General features: G+C 45.2%; 1 protein-coding gene across 2 annotated transcripts in view; it reads left to right on the top strand.

Moving 5' to 3' along the window:
• The window catches only part of CBLB (Cbl proto-oncogene B), a 258,520-nt gene that overhangs the window by 216,474 nt on the left and 20,429 nt on the right, over positions 1 to 21,617 (top strand). For both annotated transcript variants that reach the window (XM_075336570.1, XM_075336571.1), the window contains 2 exons: positions 4,597 to 4,740; positions 17,036 to 17,118. In XM_075336570.1, the coding sequence (XP_075192685.1) occupies positions 4,597 to 4,740; positions 17,036 to 17,118 (227 nt within the window). The remainder of the gene's footprint in view (positions 1 to 4,596; positions 4,741 to 17,035; positions 17,119 to 21,617) is intronic.

The raw sequence follows: 21,617 nt of genomic DNA, 5'->3' as shown, positions 1-21,617 counted from the left end.
ATGTGGTACCTAAAAAATTTTTTTTTGTAAATTTTGTTGGAAAAATGAGAAATTGGTGATGAACTTTGAACCCTTCTAACTTCCTAACGGATTTTTTTTTTTTTCAAAAATTGCGCTGGTGTAAAGTAGACATGTGGGAAATGTTATTTAGTAACTTTTTTGTGTGACATATCTCTCAGATTTATGGGCATAAAATTTCAAATTTTGAAAATTGCAAAATTTTCAAAATTTTCGCCAAATTTCCAAAATTTTCACAAATAAACGCAAAACATATCGGCCTAAATTTACCACTGACATGAAGTGCAATATGTCACGAAAAAACAATCTCAGAATCGCCAGGATCCGTTGAAGTGTTCCAGAGTTATAACCTGTCAAAGTGACACTGGTCAAAATTGCAAAAAATGGCCGGGTCTTTAAGGTGAAAACAGGCTGGGGGCTGAAGGGGTTAATACTTTACATTTTTTCAGTTAGTGAAATTTTTTTTTTTTTGGATGACACATTCCCTTTAAAATGGAACTCTACTTTCACCAAAGAGTACAAAGTTTCTTACAATCATGTGTGCTATTGATTTATGTAATTTACCTAATTTTTCAGACAATTAGCAATTTTGTTTTACCCAAAATTTGGGAGGAAAGTAGGGGTGCGGCTTATAGTCCAAAATGTATCTGGCTCACTGGGGGGCGGTGGTAAAGTGGGCTCACAGTATGCAAGAGCAGAGTCGCTACTGTATGAAGGCAACGGCGGCAGAAACTGTGAGATCACGTTTGTCCGCCATTAAAGAAAATGAATAGTCACTGATCCCCACCCTCAAAACCCCGCCCACCTCTAAGCACCAACTTGCGTCGAGAGGTGGATGGGATTATGAACGTTGGGAGCAGTGAACATTAATTTTGGATTATCTGGCAGCGGACGTTGACATGTGACTGGGTGTGCATGGCAGTGACGTGACGTCATGCGCTGTCCATCGCTTACATGCCAAAGACAGTTGCCGGCATCAGAAGAGGACACCATGCACCTGGGAAGTGAAGGGAAGATGAGTTCAATCATTTTTTTTTTATGTATTAATAAAGCAGCATAATGGGAGGCATATATACCATGATGAACCCATTATGGGGGACATATATACCAGGATGGGAGACATATATATTAGGATGGGGAATATATATAACAGAATGGGCCCAGGATGGGGGACATATAAGTTAGAATGTATCCAGAATGGGAAACATATACCCAGAATGGGGGACACATATACCAAGATGGGGAACATGTATACCAGGATGGGGGACATATATACCAGGATGGGCCACATACATACAAGGATGAGCCACATATATTCCAGTGTGCAGGACATATATACCAGAATGGGTCACAAATATACATATAAGTATGGAGGACATATATACCAAGAAAGGGCACAGGATGAGGGTCATTAGTACAGAATTGGGGGACATTACCCCCAAAATAGTATCAACAGCAAATCCCCCCATAACAGTGATTCATGACCACATTTTTTTTGCTTAAGGCTATGTGCGCACGTGTGCGTATTACATGCAGTTACACTGCGATCTGCAGCGCAGCGTAACTGCATGCGTCCTGCGTCCCCAGCACAGTCTATGGAGATTGTGCAGAAGACGTGCGCACGTGGCGTATTAGAACGCAGCAATTCGTTCTAAGAAGTGACATGTCACTTATTCTGTGCGGTTTGCATGCTGTTTATAGGGAGAGGCAGTATGCAGAGCGCACAAATCTGCCGGCACCATGCGCTTCAGAACGGAGCTTTTCAGCTGCACTCTGAAGCGCACCCTTTAGGTGCGGTGCAGAGCGCACACGTGCGCACATAGCCTTAAATTGTTTTCCCCTATTTTTCCCCTCTCAAACTTGGTGTGTCTTATGATCCATTGCGTTTTATAGCCCAAAAAACTCCGGTATCTTATCTGAGAAATCAGCTTCCTTCCCACTTATCAGACCTTCTGACCTTCACCCTGCCTCTTGGACTTGACATTTACTGTTAGGGTATATGTGCACACGTTAAGTATTTGGTGCAGAAATTTGTGCACCATTTCTCCTTCAAATCTGCATGGAGAAAATACGTAATCTGTTCATGAGACTTCAGGATTCTTATTCATTTTGCTGACATTAGGAATCCTCTCAGATTTTATGACAATCTGTAAATAAAAAACGTGACAAAACGCAATGTGTGCACACGGCGCTGAAAAGCAGCTCAAGGCTGTCTTGCTCAGAGGAGATGGACTGCAGGTATCATGTGACCCAGCCATTATCTTCTATAGAGAAGAGAGGGGGAGCAGGAGTGAGCAGCCGGGATAGGGAACAGACTGAGACAGGCAGAAAATATTGTGCAGAGCTCTGTAACAAGTGTTTTAGCTCACATCAGAGCTTAATTCAGATCAACACCGCTAATCTCTGCTGTATAATGTCCTCCCTGGTGCTGCAGCTTGTCTCATCGCCTCCCGCCAACAAAAAGTGGACAGAAAATTACAGATAAAGTATGAAGAGAAGAAAACTGATGAGACTGCAGGATAGAAGTTACATAATGGCCGAATATACAATGCTTTGATAGAGTATTCATACCCTGTGAACTTTTTTCCACATTTTTTTTCACATACACCCACAAAATGTAATGCATTTTATTGGGATTTTATGTGATATACCAACACAAAGTGGCAAGTATTTGTGAAATTTAAAGGAATTGATGCACGGTTTTCTAAATATTTACAACAATATAAATCACAAAATATAATATATGAGTATGATATATGTCACTGTGGAGCTAGGAGGTTTTTGTCATTCACAAGCTTGGAAAAACTTCCTCACATATGTAGGTAATTCTGATACCACAAAAAAATTCTATATAGAAATATCTGGTTAATATTGTAACTATATATGTATCATAGCATGGCTTGATTTGGTTCCAGGCTGGTGTTTCCACTTTTCAATAGCGCTTAATCATGACAGAATGGTTGCTAGGGATGCTTCGCTTGAAGTACCGGTCTGGCAATTTTTTTTTATTTAAAATGTCAGTATCAGTTAGATTATTAGTAAAGTATGTTCCATCTGTGTAGCAAAAGACTTGCAGGTCACTGTCTTCCGCCGTTTCCAGCGCTGCACCACTCAACTTCTCCCCTGGATTACACCGCTGCTAATGATGAACGAGCACTACCATGCTCAGTACTCGTAACGAGCAGTCGGACACTTGGACGGGCTCAACGTTTGTACCAAATTTAATGGAAGTTAATGGGGAACTCAAGCATTTTTCCAGAAGATCTATACTCTGTACTTGAGTCGAGTCCATCCGAGCACCTGACTGTTCGTTACGAGTACCGAGCACCTGAGCATGGAAGTGCTCACTCATCACTAATGGCTGCAGTTGTAACCAGCCTGTTCACTCCAGTACAATGTTTGCTGTATGGACTGGAAGTCACTTCTGAATGTAGATTTAAGGGGGTCAAACTGGAGTATCCTAGAATTACATGATCTAGGAGAGGATCGGTGCAGCACTGGAAAAGGAAGAAGACAGCAACCGGTAAGTATATTAATGCACACAATGTACATATATTACCGATACCTAACTGATGTAACAAAAAGACGTTAGAAACCAGAATATTTTCAGTGATTTAATCTCAAGTCAACCAAAGGCAAAAATTCCGGAAAGTTCTAGGTTGGCTTGGAAAGAATGAAATGTCATTTTGCATCTTATTGGTAAAAGTAGTCTAAGGGGTACTTTGCACACTACGACATCGCAGCTGCGATGTCGGTGGGGTCAAATCGAAAGTGACGCACATCCGGCGTCGCTGTCGATATCGTAGTGTGTAAATCCTTTTTGATACGATTAACGAGCGCAAAAGCGTCGTAATCGTATCATCGGTGTAGTGTCCGACATTTTCATAATTTCCCTGCAGCGACGGTACGATGTTGTTCCTCGTTCCTGCGGCAGCACACATCGCTGTGTGAGAAGCTGCAGGAGCAAGGAACATCAGCTTACCTGCGTCACCGCGGCTCACGCCGGCTATGCGGAAGAAAGGAGGTGGGCGGGATGTTTATGTCATGCTCATCTCCACCCCTCCGCTTCAATTGGACGCCTGCCGTGTGACGTAGCTGTGACGCCGCACGACCCGCCCCCTTAGGGAGGAGGCAGGTCGCCGGCCAGAGCGACGTCGCAGGGCATGTATAATAATGTTCGCTACGGCAGCTATCACAAGATATCGCTGCTGCGACGGAGGTGGGGACTATCGCGCTCGGCATCACAAGCATCGGCTTGCGATGTCATAGTGTGCAAAGTACCCCTAAGTGAGCACCTTAGTTGTGATTTGCAGAGAGAATGCGCCACATCTTTACTTTCATAGTTTTTCCTACCATAAAAGCACTTATCTCCTCTTCCAACTGCTTACGTAGCAGATCAAGTATATTACAGCAATACTATAAATAATTTAGTGCAATAAAGGTTTTGCTTTCATAAAATGTTTTTTTTTTTTTTTTTTTTAAATAACTAAATATGAGTCTACGTTGACACTGGAAAACAAAGAAGCGGAGCTCAGCCTGAGCAGGCAAGGATATTAAAATGTTGTTATTGTGTCCTAGGTGTCCTTTATCATTACATTCCCTGTCGGATAACGTCAGACATTCTATAGAAGATGATGACGGTGAATACAAAGTACCGTCCTCTCACCCTGTATCTTCAAGACCATTGCCTCTCCATTGTCATAGTATAAAACCCTTTTCCAGGTAAGAACTCAAGTTGTATGTATGAGGCCATAATTAAATGATTAAAATTACATTTATCGTAAAACCTATTATTTTCTTCTAAGCAATTTGTTTTCTGTTTATACCTTTATAAATCCTAATTTCTCGATCTTGCCTAAACCTATACCCTTCAGGAGTAGACATTTTCTTTACAGCGGGCACTCATATAGACATAAGAAACAGAAAACCTTAGACATGTTGCCATCTTCATTTGTCTATTTCCAACACGTTCCAACTCTTCTACTTTTCTGCAGTCTCCTTCATAAATAGCTAGAGATAAATAACAAATTTACTACAGTAAAATGTTATATCCAGGGAGTTCTTGTAGTGTCTGATGTTCACTGCTTTAAAATAAAAATAAATCACAGATTTATAGAACATAAAATATATAATTTTTAAGCCATGGAGATGACTACTGACAACAAGAGACAGCATCACGAACGCTCCAGGCTCATTGATGCACATAGAAGCCAAAGATTAGCCATCTGGTCTGATGGTACAGAGAGTTACTATATAAAAAATCTATAAAAAAAAAATAAGATCATTCTTGCCATGATAGTTTGCTCTGTATGGACCTGCATAGATGCACACTGGTCAGATTGCATTTGGTGACCCCTGTTCTTGTGGGCAACAGAGATGGAGCAATAAAAGAAGGTGGCCTGGACTGATATATCATGAGGATATCTGGTGCATTACCTTGGGACTAAAATGCACCAGAATGCAAAAGAGGCAACCTGATGGCAACCTGATGGGGGCAGTCTGATGGTTCTTTGAATAACTTTTATGGTGGCATTGATCTGATGAATACTGTACAGTCATGGCCAAAAGTTTTGAGAATGCTACAAATATTAATTTTTACAAAGTCTACTGCTTAAGTTTTTCTAATGGCAATTTGCATATACTCCAGAATGTCATAAAGAGTGATCAGCTTAACAGCAATTACTTGCAAAGTCAAAATTGGCTAAGAAAATTAACTTTAACCCCCAAAACACATTTCAACATCATTGTATTCCTGCCTTAAAAGGAGCAGCTAACATTGTTTTAGTGATTGTTCCATTAACACAGGTGTGGGTGTTGATGAGGACAGGGCTGGCGATCAATCAGTCATGATTAAGTAAGAATGACACCACTGGACACTTTAAAAGGAGGCTTGGTATCATTGTTTCTCTTCAGTTAACCTTATCTCTAAAGAAACACGTGGAGCCATCATTTCTCTGCACAAAAATGGCCTAACAGGGAAGAGTATCGCAGCTACAAAGATTGCACCTCAGTCAACAATCTATCGCATCATCAAGAACTTCAAGGAGAGAGCTTCCATTGTTGCCAATAAGGCTCCAGGGCGCCCAAGAAGGACCAGCAAACGCCAGGACCGTATCTTAAAACTGTTTCAGCTGCGGGATCGGACTACCAGCAGTGCCGAGCTAGCTCAGCAATGGCAGCAGGCTGGTGTGAGTGCTTCTGCACGCACTGTGAGGCGGAGACTGCTTGAGCAAGGCCTGGTTTCAAGGAGGGCAGCAAAGAAGCCACTTCTCTCCAGAAAAAACATCAGGGACCGATTGATATTCTGCAAAAGGTACAGGGAGCGGACTGCTGAGGACTGGGGTAAAGTCATTTTCTCAGATGAATCCCCTTTTCGATTGTTTGGGACATCTGGAAAACAGCTTATTAGGAGAAGAAGAGGTGAGCGCTACCACCAGTCTTGTCTCATGCCAACTGTTAAGCATCCTGAAACGATTCATGTGTGGGGTTGCTTCTCAGCCAAGGGAATCGGCTCACTCACAGTCTTGACTAAAAACACAGCCATGAATAAAGAATGGTACCAGAATGTCCTCCAAGAGCAACTTCTCCCAACTGTCCAAGAGCAGTTTGGCGCCCAACAATGCCTTTTCCAGCATGATGGAGCACTTTGCCATAAAGCAAAGGTGATCACTAAATGGCTCATGGAACAAAACATAGAGATTTTGGGTCCATGGCCTGGAAACTCCCCAGATCTTAATCCCATTGAGAACTTGTGGGCAATCATTAAGAGACGGGTGGACAAACAAAAACCAACAAATTCTGGCAAAATGCAAGCATTGCTTATGCAAGAATGGACAGCTATCAGTCAGGATTTGATCCAGAAGTTGATTGAGAGCATGCCAGGGAGAATTGCAGAGGTCCTGAAGAAGAAGGGTCAACACTGCAAATATTGACTTGCTGCATTAACTCATTCTAACTGTCAATATAACCTTTTGGTACTCATAATATGATTGCAATTATATTTCTGTATGTGATGTAAACATCAGACAAACACAATTAAAAACCAGAGGGCAACAGATCATGTGAAAATATAATTTTGGTGTCATTCTCAAAACTTTTGGCGATGACTGTACCAAGGTATGTGCAAACCATTTACGTATTATTGTAGACCCAGAGGGCCACTTTCTACAATGGTACTCTGTCATATCAGTGGTCTCTTTCCCAATAATGTGTCCTGTAAACATACAGTAGTTCATGAATAGTCTGAGAAACTTTTTAAGGAGTTAGCTCCTAATTCCACAGATTTCACTTAAAGGGAACCAACCGGCAGGTTTTTCATATATAAAGTAAAGCCAGTGCTATTCTGGCGCTAGGATTCTGAATCCAGGCATACCTTTTGTTCTGAAATTGGTTTTTATATTTCAGAAATATGTGCAAGTAAAGTTCCAGCAATCCACTGCTATTTGATTGACAGGTTCAACGGGAAGGGAATATGTGAGTTGGTTTTTGCTATTTATTCCCGCGCATGTCTGTCTGCCATGGCTGGAATTAACGTCTATGATGGCGACAGGGGGAGGCAGACAGGGGTGGGAATAGATAGCAAGACCCGACCCACATATTTTCGCATCTGTTGCACCTGTCAATCAATAGCAGTGCATTGCTGGAACTTTACTTGCACATATTTCTGAAATAAAACATCCAATCTCAGAACAAAATATACGGTTAGATTCTGCATCCTAACGCCAGAATAGCAATGGCTTTACTTTATATAGGAAAATCCTGCTGGTTGATTTAATCAAACTTAAACGGTATGAACTTGGTTTCACGGTACATCCCTCCGAAGCCCCAGCACAGGGCAAATTTAGGCCTTTGTCACCAAGACACATTTTTATGAGACACGTAATTTTATCTGGTAATTACACCTCTTCTTTTCATCTCCGTGAGTCTGAGGGGTTTTTTTCGTGATACCATTGTACATTTTGAATTGTAAATTTAAGTTATATCATTAAACCAGATAGTCAAACCAAACAAATAAGTTCATAAATTACACTGAACCATATGTCTAGTTTATGTCCTTTTATTTTGATAGGTAGGTTGTTAGAGGGATTAAAAGTTGAAAAGCAAATTGTAATTATTTTCTATTATCACCCCTCATAAGCTGCCATCAGAAAGTTTACCCTTTGGGTGCTTCACAGAAATTAAAGTGGTATGAATGGAATTTAAATTTTGTTATTCCACCGAAATCTTGCTTGAGCTCTAAATTTTTCATTTTTATAAGGGTAATAGGCGAAAATGTCTCCTGCAATTGCTCCTGATCCGCTGACACCCCATAAGTGATCAAAAACAATTTAACTTTTGACATATATATTTAGCTGGAGTAGATTGTGGACATCATGTTGCATTTGTTTTGTTGCTGAGGTGCCAAAATGGTAGAAACCCATCACCTGACCCCATTTTGGAACCTTCACCACTTAGGGAATTAATTTAGAGGCACTGTGACAAATGCTTCATTCAAAAAAAATGTCTTCCTCTAAAATGTTGCTTTAACCGCAATTATTTTTAGCTTTACAAAGAGTAATAGAAGAAAATGAACCACACAATTGTTTACCCAATTTCTCCCAAGTGCATAAATGCCCTATATGTGGTTGTATACTACTGTTTGGGCTGACGGTAGGGCTCAGAAGGGAAGGAGCACTATTTGACTTTTGGAAAGCAGATTTGGCTGGAATGAAATGTATTGTAGGTGCCATTTGTAGAACCTCGAAGCTGTTTGAACAGCAGAAATTCACCCCCAAATGACCCTATTTTGGAAATTACATCCCTTAGACCTTTAATCTATACTGACTATTTTGACCCCACTAGTGTTTTACAGAAATTATTATACAGTGGATGGTTGAAGGAAAAAGCCAAATATGCCAGTTTAGAGCCCAATGCATAGTGCCCAGCTTGTGCTTCCAGAGACAGGCACCTTGTAAAAGCCATATATGTGGACATTATCTGTAGTTTGGACACACGGGGGGCTCTAAAGAAATGGCATTTATTTGACTTTAAAAGCGTGGATTTGCTTAATTTTTTGGGGGTAACCATGTCACCTTTTGAGAGCTAACAGATCTTGGAACCCCGGTTTTTTCTATTGACAGACAGACCTGAGTCAGGACTTGTTTTTTAATGGATGATTTCAAGATTTTAATGGCACCATTTTGGAATACATGACATTTTATGATCACTTTTAAGCAAGGCTGACATTTTTCCTATGCTGTACGCGTGGCAGTTACGTTGTTGTCTCCGTCTAAATTGGCAAAAAGCGGGATTCGGAACCCAACTTGATCCATTCACTATAATGGACTTATTGTGGTCACTGTATCAGCAGTGTTCATCTATCCATATACAAAACAACTAAACTTTGAGTGTATCAAAGAAAGATAAAACACCACAGGAATAAAGGCCTAAGTGACCCCATCTTTCTCTTTATTGTGAGTGATTCCATGGGGGTTTTATCCAAATCACATTTTTGACAGATTTAGATGGAAACTTTGGCTTAAGTGCTCAGCGTAGTGCCCAGGATAAGTGTACATTCCTAGACTTGAACTAATTTATTGTGAAGCAGAATAAACAGATAATCAGCAGTTCGAGAAATTTTTTAAATTATTTTATTTTTCACAGCAGCATGATTACAGTGGTACAATATTTATATTGTTTTCTTACTTTTGCAGGCTACAATTTTTTTTTAAAAAGAAACAAAAACATTTTTTTCATTGCCATGTTTTTTGAACTTTAATTGTTTTTAGACTTTTTTTTGCCAGCAGAGATGTCTGGATGTATGTGGACTTGTATTTTGCTGGATGTATTGAACTTTTTAGTAGGACCAATTTGAGATTCATAATATTCTAAATTTTTAATCCAATTTTTTGGAAGCAGTATAAAAATTACTTTTATTTTTTTGCCGTTCACTGAGCTGTAAAATTGGTACCGTATCTATTAATTTATGTTTTGCTACTTTCTTCAGCGCTCTATTGGGAGACCCAGACGATTGGGGTATAGCTACTGCCCTCTGGAGGCCACACAAAGCACTACATCAAAAGTGCAAGGCCCCTCCCCCTCTGGCTATACCCCCCCGTGATATCACGGGTTCTCCAGTTTTAGCTTTGTGTGCGAAGGAGGTCAGACATTCCATGCATAGCTCCACAGATTTTAGTCAGCAGCAGCTGCTGACTATTTCGGATGGAAGAAAAGAGGACACATATAGTGTCCCCAGCATGCTCCCTTCTCACCCCTGGATGGTGTTGTAAGGTTGAGGTACCTATTGCTGGTACAGGGCTGGAGCCTGACATGCTGTTTTCCTTCCACATCCCCTGGTAGGGCTCTGTGGAAGTGGGATCCTGCCGGCCTCTCAGCTCTGACGCCGGGCTCCATCCACAGACCCATTAGAACCTGATGGAGACGGAGCAGGAGTACGATCAGGGACAGGCCCTGCATCATACAGGTACTCTGTGTCCCCGGCAGGCACAGACACACTCCGGGCTGGCTGGGTGTTGTAGTGCGCCGGGGACCGCAACGTTGGAGCTAGTGTCCCTACAGATTACTGGGGGATTGTTTGTGTTTGGGAACGCAGCGCCGACCCCCTCTGGACCGGGCGGCGCTGCTGTGACTTGTGGTGCGCCGGGGATCCGCCGTCCGCGCTTTTACGGCGGCGGCGGTTATAAATTGAGTCCCCGGCTTTTTGGGCCTAGGACGCCGGCAGCTCCGTTTCGTTCCCGCCCCCACCCTGTCATTCAGGGTAGGGGAGAGACGCTGTTCGCAGGCAGCGACGAGGGCTGGAGCCTGATTTACATGCTCCAGCCCTCACACTAGGTACAGAGGGAAGCAGGCTTCCCGCTCTTAGCCAGGAACGCCCAGGGCCCGCCCCCCTTCCTCTCAGGACGCCGGCAGCCATTACATGCAGCCTGGCTGGAGGAAGGACGCAAGGCTCTGGGAGACCTGGACTGGGGGCTATCTGGCGACCACACACCCGCTTTTTAAGCGGGCGGTAAGCGATTTTTCTGTGCTGGTCCCTCTAGTGCCTCACTGTGTATCGGTGTACTGTGTACAGATATATAGATATTGTTTTTCTTGCACTGTGAGGTCGCTTCTGGCTGCTCTCCCAGATCACTCTGTGGAAGCAGCAACATGCCATCCTCAAAACGCAAGGCTGCCAAGGCCAGGGCTGTGTGTACTGCGTGTGCTGCATGTGGGGCTGATCTACCAGCAGGCTCCCATTGTGTGCAATGCTCCGACCCGGTGCTGCTTCGCCAGCCGGAGTCAGGAGAGGTAGTGACCCAGGCTGAGACGCTTGTAAGTTCTGCCCCGGTGACAGGGACAGACTTTGCAGTTTTTGCTGATAATATGTCTCTGTCTATGGCAAAAATCCTTGAAACCTTGCAATCTATGCATGGGGCTCAGTCTTTGGGCACGGCGAGGCCTCTGTCCTCAGGTCCCCCTCACTTGGAATTAATCCAGCACACAGGGGGGTCCCCGGCTTCACAGGCCGAGGATTATGACTCAGATGATAGCCCCAGCCACCCTAAGCGGGCTCGCTGGGAAAGACCCTCGACGTCATCACACTGCTCAGGGTCTCAGCGCAATCAGTCTCCCTGTGATGTGTCTGATGAGAGTGATCAGGAATCCATTCCTGGAACCCCTCTCAACCTGGATACCCCTGATGGGGATGCCATGGTAAACGACCTTATCTCAGCCATCAATAGGCTGTTGGATATTTCTCCCCCAGCCCCTTCAGCAGAAGAGGCAGCGGCAGAGCAGGAGAAGTTTCGTTTCCTTTATCCCAAGCGTAAATTGAGTGCTTTCTTGGATCACTCTGACTTCAGAGAATCAATCCAGAAGCACGACGCTCACCCAGAAAGGCGTTTCTCTAAACGATCTAAAGATACGCGTTTCCCTTTCCCCCCTGAGGTGGTCAAGCGCTGGACACAGTGTCCAAAGGTAGACCCCCCGATTTCCAAACTCGCAGCTAGGTCCATAGTTGCAGTGGAGGATGGCGCTTCACTTAAAGATGCCAATGATAGACAGATGGACCTTTGGTTAAAATCTGTCTATGAAGCTATCGGCGCGTCGTTTGCTCCGGCATTCGCAGCCGTATGGGCACTCCAGGCTATTTCAGCTGGCTTAGCAAAAGTGGATGCTATCATACATCCAGCAGTGCCGCAAGTGGCGCATCTTACCACGCAGATGTCGGCGTTTGCGTCTTACGCTATCAATGCGGTCCTAGAATCTACCAGTCGCACCTCAATGGCGTCCGCCAATTCGGTAGTTTTGCGCAGAGCCTTGTGGTTAAAGGACTGGAAAGCAGATGCTGGTTCCAAAAAATGTTTAACCAGTTTGCCTTTATCTAGAGATAGACTGTTTGGCGAGCCATTGGCTGATATCATTAAGCAGTCCAAGGGTAAAGACTCCTCTTTACCACAACCCAGAACAACCAAACCTCAGCAGAAAAAGTGGCAGCAGAGGTTTCAGTCCTTTCGAGGTTCGGGCAAGACACCATTTACCTCGTCCAAAGGGACTCAGAGGACGCAAAGAAACTCAGATTCGTGGCGGGCTCACACGCGCCCCAAGAAAGCAAATGGAGGTACCGCTTCCAAAGCGGCTACCTCATGACTTCCAGCCCCCTCCCTCCGCATCGCCGGTCGGGGGCAGGCTCTCCCGCTTTTCCGGCATTTGGATGTCACAGGTCAAAGACCGGTGGGTGACGGACATTTTGTCTCGCGGGTACAGAATCGAGTTCAATTCTCGTCCTCCAGCTCGGTTCTTCAGAACCTCCCCACATCCAGACCGAGCAGATGCTCTGCTGCAGGCGGTGGACGCCCTAAGAGCGGAAGGAGTGGTGATCCCAGTCCCTCCTCAGGAACAAGGGCAAGGGTTTTACTCCAATCTCTTTGTGGTTCCAAAAAAGGACGGCTCGTTCCGTCCTGTTCTGGACCTAAAACGGCTCAACAAACATGTGCACGCCAGGAAGTTCCGGATGGAAACCCTGCGTTCTGTCATTGCCTCAATGTCCAGAGGAGACTTCCTTGCCTCAATAGACATCAAAGATGCTTATCTCCACTTGCCAATTGCTACAGAACATCAACGTTTTCTACGTTTTGTGATAGGAGACGATCATTTTCAGTTCGTAGCTCTGTCATTTGGTCTGGCGACAGCCCCACGGGTCTTCACCAAGGTCATGGCGGCGGTGGTAGCAGTCTTGCACTCTCAGGGACACTCGGTGATCCCTTACCTAGACGATTTATTGGTCAAAGCTCCCTCTCAAGAGGCATGTCAGCGCAGCCTGAATGCTACGCTGGAGACCCTACAGTCTTTCGGATGGATCATCAACTTTCCAAAGTCGATCCTATCACCGACTCAATCACTAACGTATCTTGGCATGGAGTTTCATACTCTAGCAGCGATAGTGAAGCTTCCGCTGAACAAGCAGCGGTCACTACAGACAGGGGTGCAATCTCTTCTGCAGGGCCAGTTGCATCCCTTGCGGCGCCTCATGCATTTCCTAGGGAAGATGGTGGCAGCCATGGAAGCAGTTCCCTTTGCGCAATTTCATCTGCGCCCACTTCAATGGGACATTCTCCGCCAATGGGACGGGAAGTCAACGTCACTGGACAGGAAAGTCTCGCTTTCCCAGACGGCCAAGGACTCCCTACAATGGTGGCTCCTTCCCACCTCATTGTCTCAGGGAAGATCCTTCCTGCCCCCATCCTGGGCAGTAGTCACGACAGATGCGAGTCTGTCAGGGTGGGGAGCGGTATTTCTCCACCACAGGGCTCAGGGGACGTGGACTCCGCAGGAGTCCACCCTTCAGATCAATGTTCTGGAGATCAGAGCAGTGTATCTTGCTCTACTGGCCTTCCAACAGTGGCTGGAAGGGAAGCAGATCCGAATCCAATCGGACAACTCCACAGCGGTGGCATACATCAACCACCAAGGAGGGACACGCAGTCGGCAAGCCTTCCAAGAAGTCCGGCGCATTCTAATGTGGGTGGAGGACACAGCATCCACCATATCCGCGGTTCACATCCCAGGCGTAGAAAACTGGGAAGCAGACTTCCTCAGTCGCCAGGGCATGGACGCAGGGGAATGGTCCCTTCACCCGGACGTGTTTCAGGAAATCTGTCGCCGCTGGGGAGTGCCGGATGTCGACCTAATGGCATCCCGGCACAACAACAAGGTCCCGGCATTCATGGCGAGGTCGCGCGATCAAAGAGCTCTGGCGGCAGACGCCTTGGTTCAAGATTGGTCGCAGTTTCAGCTCCCATACGTGTTTCCGCCTCTGGCGCTCTTGCCCAGAGTGCTACGCAAGATCAGATCCGAGTGCAGCCGCATCATACTCGTCGCTCCAGACTGGCCGAGGAGGTCGTGGTATCCGGATCTGTGGCATCTCACGATCGGTCGACCGTGGTCACTGCCAGACCGACCAGACTTACTGTCCCAAGGGCCGTTTTTCCATCAGAATTCTGCGGCCCTGAACCTGACTGTGTGGCCATTGAGTCCTGGATCCTAGCATCTGCAGGATTATCTCAAGGAGTCGTTGCCACAATGAGACAAGCTAGAAAGTCGAATTCGGCTAAGATCTACCACAGAACGTGGAAGATTTTCTTATCCTGGTGCTCTGCTCAGGGAGTGTCTCCCTGGCCATTTGCATTGCCCAAGTTTCTTTCCTTCCTGCAATCGGGGTTAGAAAAGGGCTTGTCGCTCAGCTCCCTTAAGGGGCAAGTTTCGGCACTATCCGTGTTTTTTCAGAAGCGTCTAGCACGTCTTTCTAAGGTGCGCACGTTCCTGCAGGGGGTCTGTCATATTGTGCCCCCGTACAAGCGGCCGTTAGATCCATGGGATCTGAACAGGGTACTAGTTGCTCTCCAGAAGCCGCCCTTCGAGCCTCTGAAGGAAGTTTCCTTTTCTCGGCTGTCACAGAAAGTGGCTTTTCTTGTTGCGATCACATCGCTTCGGCGAGTGTCTGAGCTGGCAGCTCTGTCATCCAAGGCTCCCTTCCTGGTGTTCCACCAGGACAAGGTAGTGCTGCGCCCTATTCCGGAGTTTCTCCCTAAGGTCGTATCCTCTTTTCATCTTAATCAGGATATATCCTTGCCTTCGTTTTGTCCTCATCCGGTTCACCGGTATGAAAAGGACTTACGTTTGCTAGATCTGGTGAGAGCACTCAGAATCTACATTTCCCGCACGGCGCCCATGCGCCGTGCCGATGCACTTTTTGTCCTTGTCGCTGGTCCGCGCAAGGGGTTGCAGGCTTCTAAAGCCACCCTGGCTCGATGGATCAAAGAACCAATTCTAGAGGCCTACCGTTCTGCGGGGCTTCCGGTTCCTTCAGGGCTAAAAGCCCACTCAACCAGAGCCGTGGGTGCGTCCTGGGCATTTCGTCACCAGGCTTCGGCTCAACAGGTGTGCCAGGCAGCTACCTGGTCCAGTCTGCACACTTTCACCAAGCATTATCAGGTGCATACCTATGCTTCGGCGGATGCCAGCTTAGGTAGAAGAGTCCTGCAGGCGGCAGTGACACCCCCGTAGGGGAGGGCTGTTTTGCAGCTCTAACATGAGGTATTTCTTTACCCACCCAGGGACAGCTTTTGGACGTCCCAATCGTCTGGGTCTCCCAATAGAGCGCTGAAGAAGAAGGGAATTTTGTTACTTACCGTAAATTCCTTTTCTTCTAGCTCTTATTGGGAGACCCAGCACCCGCCCTGTTGTCCTTCGGGATGTTTTTTTGTTGTTTGCGGGTACACATGTTGTTCATGTTGAACGGTTTTTCAGTTCTCCGATGTATTCGGAGTTAATTTGTTTAAACCAGTTATTGGCTTCCTCCTTCTTGCTTTGGCACTAAAACTGGAGAACCCGTGATATCACGGGGGGGTATAGCCAGAGGGGGAGGGGCCTTGCACTTTTGATGTAGTGCTTTGTGTGGCCTCCAGAGGGCAGTAGCTATACCCCAATCGTCTGGGTCTCCCAATAAGAGCTAGAAGAAAAGGAATTTACGGTAAGTAACAAAATTCCGTTCTTTACACAGCAAAAATTATTTTACTAAAGCATAATTTGATTTTGCATTGCCATATTCTGAGCTATAACTTTTTTTTATCATTCCATTGGTAGAGCCATATGTGGGCTTTTTATGGGATGAGAATTGTCATCTTCATTGTTGCCATTTTTTTACATCCAACCTTTTGATCTCGTATTATCACACAAAAGGTGTAATAAGTAGTGATAAGTGAGCACTATTAAACTCAAGTGCTTGGTACTGATAACAAGCAATTAAATGCTCGGATGGGCACAACTCCAGAACCCGAGTATAATGGAAGTCAATGGGGAACTAGAGAATTTTTCAGGAAGATTTCCCAAAAAATGCTGAAGTCCCCCACTGACTTCCATTATACTCGGGTACTCGAGTAGCGCCCATCCGAGCATCCAACTGCTCATTACTTTTACCGAGCACCCAAGCATGGTAGTGCTCACTCATCACTACTTATTACACCTTTTGTGTGATAATAGGAGCTCAAAAAGTTGGATGTAAAAAAATAAGAATTAGTAAGAAGCAGAACACACATTTTTGGCTTGTTTTGTAATTTGTTTTTCTCACAATATTTACTCTGACTGTTTCATAGCCTCAGTCATTCTGGATGTGGTGATTCCTTTTTAACCATCTTTGCAGATTTTGTTGAACTTTTTACTTCATCCCACTTATGGGACTTTAAAAATTTACACTTTATTTGCTGGTCTAATCCACTGCAATACTCATGTGCTGTTTTGCATCAGATCTTCTATGTTAGACTGATGGCCAACAGGCCATCGTAGCTGTCAGCCTTCAAGGCCTCTGCTTGGCTTCAGGTTGCCATAGTAGCCGTCAGCACCCTAATTTAATGAAGTGGGGACGGATCCTCACTAAATTTCATACTAAATTTCATATTGTTCCATTGCTGGTTATGTCTAATGACTGCTTTACTTGTTCTATTAGTTTTCATTATTTGACTTGTGTTGCTCTTCATCTTAGGCTTTGTGAGAATGGCCAGTATTTGACAAACGGCACGCACAATGACACCTCCGAACTGAAAAAACTAAAGACTCCAGATCTTGGTAAGGGAAATGTAACTATAAATAGCAATGTAAATGATTGCACTGTATCTGCAGCTTGAATTACTCCTGATATATAAAACAAATGAGTTAATCAACGCTCCATTCATGTGTCCGCTCTGTAATGTTCCTTACTGAAGGATGATCCGTACTGTGAAACCTATACCAGTCTTTCAAGGAAAGTGTGAAAATGTGTAAAATGCCCTGGTTACAACTTCAAGAATTCTTTAACTATAAGGAATTGCTTTAATTACAGATTTCAAGGCATCTAAAAATACAGCATTCCTAAAACATTACCAGTCTATCTCTAAATGCGCTCTTGGGGCAGCAAAAGCTTAGTGGTGGCTCACTACTCTGCAGTAGTGGCCACATCTCTGTAAAACTGATAGGGAAGGCTCTTTCTAAATACCTTGTTCAGCCAATTCTGACTGTAAGCGGCGCTATTGTGGTCTGCTCATCCCCATGAAGTGACCTCCTCGAGCTCCGTGACTTTTGAGATCTGGTGATGTCACTGCAACTTTCAATTGATCTGACATCACCGAGGTGGTTCCAGTCTTCCTGAGTGACTGGGCTGTGAGCATAGTTTCATCGCTCGTCACAACCCAGCATCGCTTCTGCTTGTGGCGCTCTGCAGTGAAGGAAAGAGCGCACGAGATACTGCTCTGTGACGCTGGGCTGGGATGAGCGGTGAAACCGCCCACAACCCAGTCACTCAGGAAGACTGGGACAGGATGTGGTGATGTCAGGTCAACTGAAAGTTGACCTGATATCGCCTGATCCCAGTGGTCATGGAGCCCCGGGAGGTCACTTCATGGGGATGAGCTGACCACAATAGCGCCACTCATGGGCAGAATTGGCTGATCAAGGTATTTAGAAAAAGCCTTCCCAATCAGTTTTACAGGGATGTGGTCACTACTGCAGAGTAGTGGACCACCGCTTTAAAGACTATGGCATAGAGATACGTCTTGTGATTTTTAATTTTTTACTTGTTTTTCTGGAGCCAAAAGTAGCGTCCTTTCTCCTTTACAAATTGCCTTTTAACAAGCTCGAATGAAAAAAAAATCACATTTTGCAGAGAAATGCCTCTGAATTCTGTTCCCTGCTAACAAATGTTACTGTTAATTAGCATTTGCATCAACTTGGAAGCGACTTTTACCATTAATCCTACCCTTCCATGATGATCATAGCAGGATAATTCAACAAAAACATCCAATTAACTAAATACGCAAACATAGATTGAAAAAAATATATATTTATTTATTTTTTCTTGGCATACAGAGCCAAGTTTGTCTTTATGGACTTGTAAGACTTGAATATTAATTTGCCAACTCAAGTGCTTTGAGGTTTTATTTCCTCTCCGGTGAAGAATCATCACACTATTCCATTTTTATAAAAATTCTCACAATTTGGCTGTAAATGTTATTAGTACATTTTTTTACATGTTCTTAAAACATTTGGTCAACATTACATGTTTGTCTTCTTTTGTAAAAACCTACTAATTAGTATTGGATGTGTTACAATTAGCTAGGCAGTATGGAAGGCTTGTTTGTATCTGCGTCATGTTTTCTGAATATAACAAACTCCATAAGGAGTTTCGGAACCATCACACGTCATACAACGCCATGCAGTACATCATTTCCATAAGTTTGATCGTCTTGAAAGCCGTCCAAGGACAATATCTGCAAGGAGTTTGTAGTTTCTCCCTGTGTTTATGCAGATTTCTTGACTTTAAAGAAATTTATATTTAGAGCCCCGATGAGGACAGTGATGAGAATGTCGGTAATGCATTGTGGAATATGTAGGTGCTATATGAGCATCAGAAATAATTAAAAAATATAAAGGGACCAATTCATTATGAATGGTGTAGCGCAAACTACTTGACAGAGTACACTGCATTGATTTCATTAAGAGGCGCAAAAAAGCAAAAGGCGCATGCCACTGACACACAATTAATTCTGTGCTTCTAGTAAGTGGCGTTCTCCTCTGTGCGCTGCTCTAAACATGCTACTATAATCAGGGACTGAAGTAGCATGTCTGGCATAGAAAAAGCCTGCAGACTTGATGAAATGCATAGGCGGTGTATCAATACCCCGGCTCCACCCTAGCTCTGCCGTTCTGGCAGAGCCAATCCAAAGTCCCAGAATTTTAGCACAATTCTGAGTTGTGCAAATAAAAAAAATCGACTTTTCATAGCTTTTACTCTACTTTTGTGGCATAAATGCTTTGGTCAATCAGCCCCTAAGAGTTTGTTCACATTATGTTTTTTTCTGCGGTTTAAAAATGATTGTTTTGTAAACCAAAAGACTCTTAAAACTCTCCCTTTTCTCTGGAGTTTTGTAAACCTCAAGGGGCTTTTTTTCTGAGCATTTATATATTGTCCTTTTTTCTGCCTAGCATTTATTTGGGAATTTGTTCAGTGGTTTTTAGCATTTTTATTTTTTTTTCTTCAGTGTTTTTTTTTATCTTTGCACCTTTGTTCACCGTTTTGGTTTTTTTTTGTTTGTTTTTTTTGTAACTCCATAAAGTACCGTATTTTTTGGACTATAAGACGCACCGGACCATAAGACGCACCCTGGTTTTTGAAGAGGAAAATACATTTTTTTAAGCAAAAAATGTGGTCATGATACACTGTTATGAGGCGAGGATCTGCTGCTGACACAGTATGGGGGTAATTTAAAAAAAAAAAAAAAACTACGTGCGGTTTCCCCAATTTCTTTGTCGCTCCTAATTGGGAGACCCAGACAATTGGGTGTATAGCTACTGCCTCTGGAGGCCACACAAAGTATTACACTTAAAAGTGTAAGGCCCCTCCCCTTCTGGCTATACACCCCCCCGTGGGATCACGGGCTCCTCAGTTTTATGCTTTGTGCGAAGGAGGTCAGACATGCACGCATAGCTCCACTGTTTAGTCAGCAGCAGCTGCTGACTATGTCGGATGGAAGAAAAGAGGGCCCATACGGGGGCCCCCAGCATGCTCCCTTCTCACCCCACTTGCGGTCGGTGGTGTTTGTTAAGGTTGAGGTACCCATTGCGGGTACGGAGGCTGGAGCCCACATGCTGATTCCTTCCCCATCCCCATTAGGGCTCTGGGTGAAGTGGGACTTGACCGGTCTCCGGGCACTGAGACCGTGCTCCATCCACAGCCCCTGGAGGATCTGCTGGATACGGAGCGGAGTTTCCTCAGGGACAGGACCCTGCTTCATTAAGGTACTCCGTGTCCCCGTGCTTACCGCACGCACACTGCAGCATTGCTGGGTGTGTTAGTGCGCCGGGGTAAACAGCGCTGCTGCGCTTGTGCCGTTACTCACTACAGCTCTGCTGAGTGAGGAGACTTAGTACGATCGGCCGATCCGGCCGCTGGGGTCAGTGTTTACTGCGTCGCGGCTGGGATTTGTGGTGCGCCGGGGACTTCCGCGCTGGCCGTGCATATATGACGGCCGCGCTAGATTACTACAGTCCCCGGCTTTTGCGGCCTAGTTCCTATCGTTCCCGCCCCCAGACCTGACAGTCAGGAGGAGGGCGGGACGCTGTACAGACCAGCAGCGCTAAGAGCTGGAGTCTGTTTTACATACTCCAGCCCTCACACTAGGCACAGTGGGACGCAGTTTCCCGCACTTTTGTTTGTGGCACGCCCACGGTCCGCCCCTCTTCACAGGACGCCGGCAGCCATTCCTGCCTGCACGCTGAGCTGCAGAGGGGAGGCTGGGAGACCCAGACAAGGGATTCTACGACCTCACACCCGCTTTTCAGCGGGCGGTAAGCAGCCCTCAAGGGCTCTCCCCCACTTGTGCCATAGTGTACTTTGTATTTTGTGCTGGCAATACTTTACACTGTACGGTCGCTGGTGATTTTCTGCTATATACCCTCCTTAGATTTCTCAAGGAGACAACAGCATGTCGTCCGCAAAAAGCAAAAGTGCCAAGGCACGGACTTTATATGCTGCCTGTACCGCATGTGGGGCTGCTCTACCGGCAGGTTCCACTGACCCCCATTGTGTGCAGTGCTCGGCCCCTGTGGCAATTGCTCAGCCGGGGCCTCTGCTAGAGGTGACCCAGGGAGAACCACCTGTGAATGCTGTCCAGGTGACAGGGACGGAGTTTGCAGCTTTTGCTGACAGATTGTCTATGACTATGTCTAAAATTCTTGAAACATTGCAGTCTAGACCAGTAACTCAGACCATGGGCACTGTTGGTTCATTGCCCCCTGGTCCCCCTCAACTGGAACACTTCCTAGCTCCGGGGGTGTCACATGCACCCCAGGGTGACGGCTCTGACTCGGACGACAGTCCCAGACAACCTAAGCGGGCTCGCTATGAGCGACCCTCAACTTCATCACACTGGTCAGGGTCCCAGCGGGACGACTCTCTGTGTGATGAGGCGGATGTAACTGATCAGGATTCTGATACTGGGGCCGCTCTCAATCTAGATACCCCAGATGGTGACGCCATAGTGAATGATCTTATAGCGTCCATCAATAAGATGTTAGATATTTCTCCACAAGCT

Source organism: Anomaloglossus baeobatrachus, chromosome 2 (assembly GCF_048569485.1).
Source record: "Anomaloglossus baeobatrachus isolate aAnoBae1 chromosome 2, aAnoBae1.hap1, whole genome shotgun sequence".
Lineage (NCBI taxonomy): Eukaryota > Metazoa > Chordata > Amphibia > Anura > Aromobatidae > Anomaloglossus > Anomaloglossus baeobatrachus.
The sequence above is the reverse complement of the archived record's forward strand: the minus strand, read 5'-3'. Positions and strand labels throughout refer to the sequence as shown.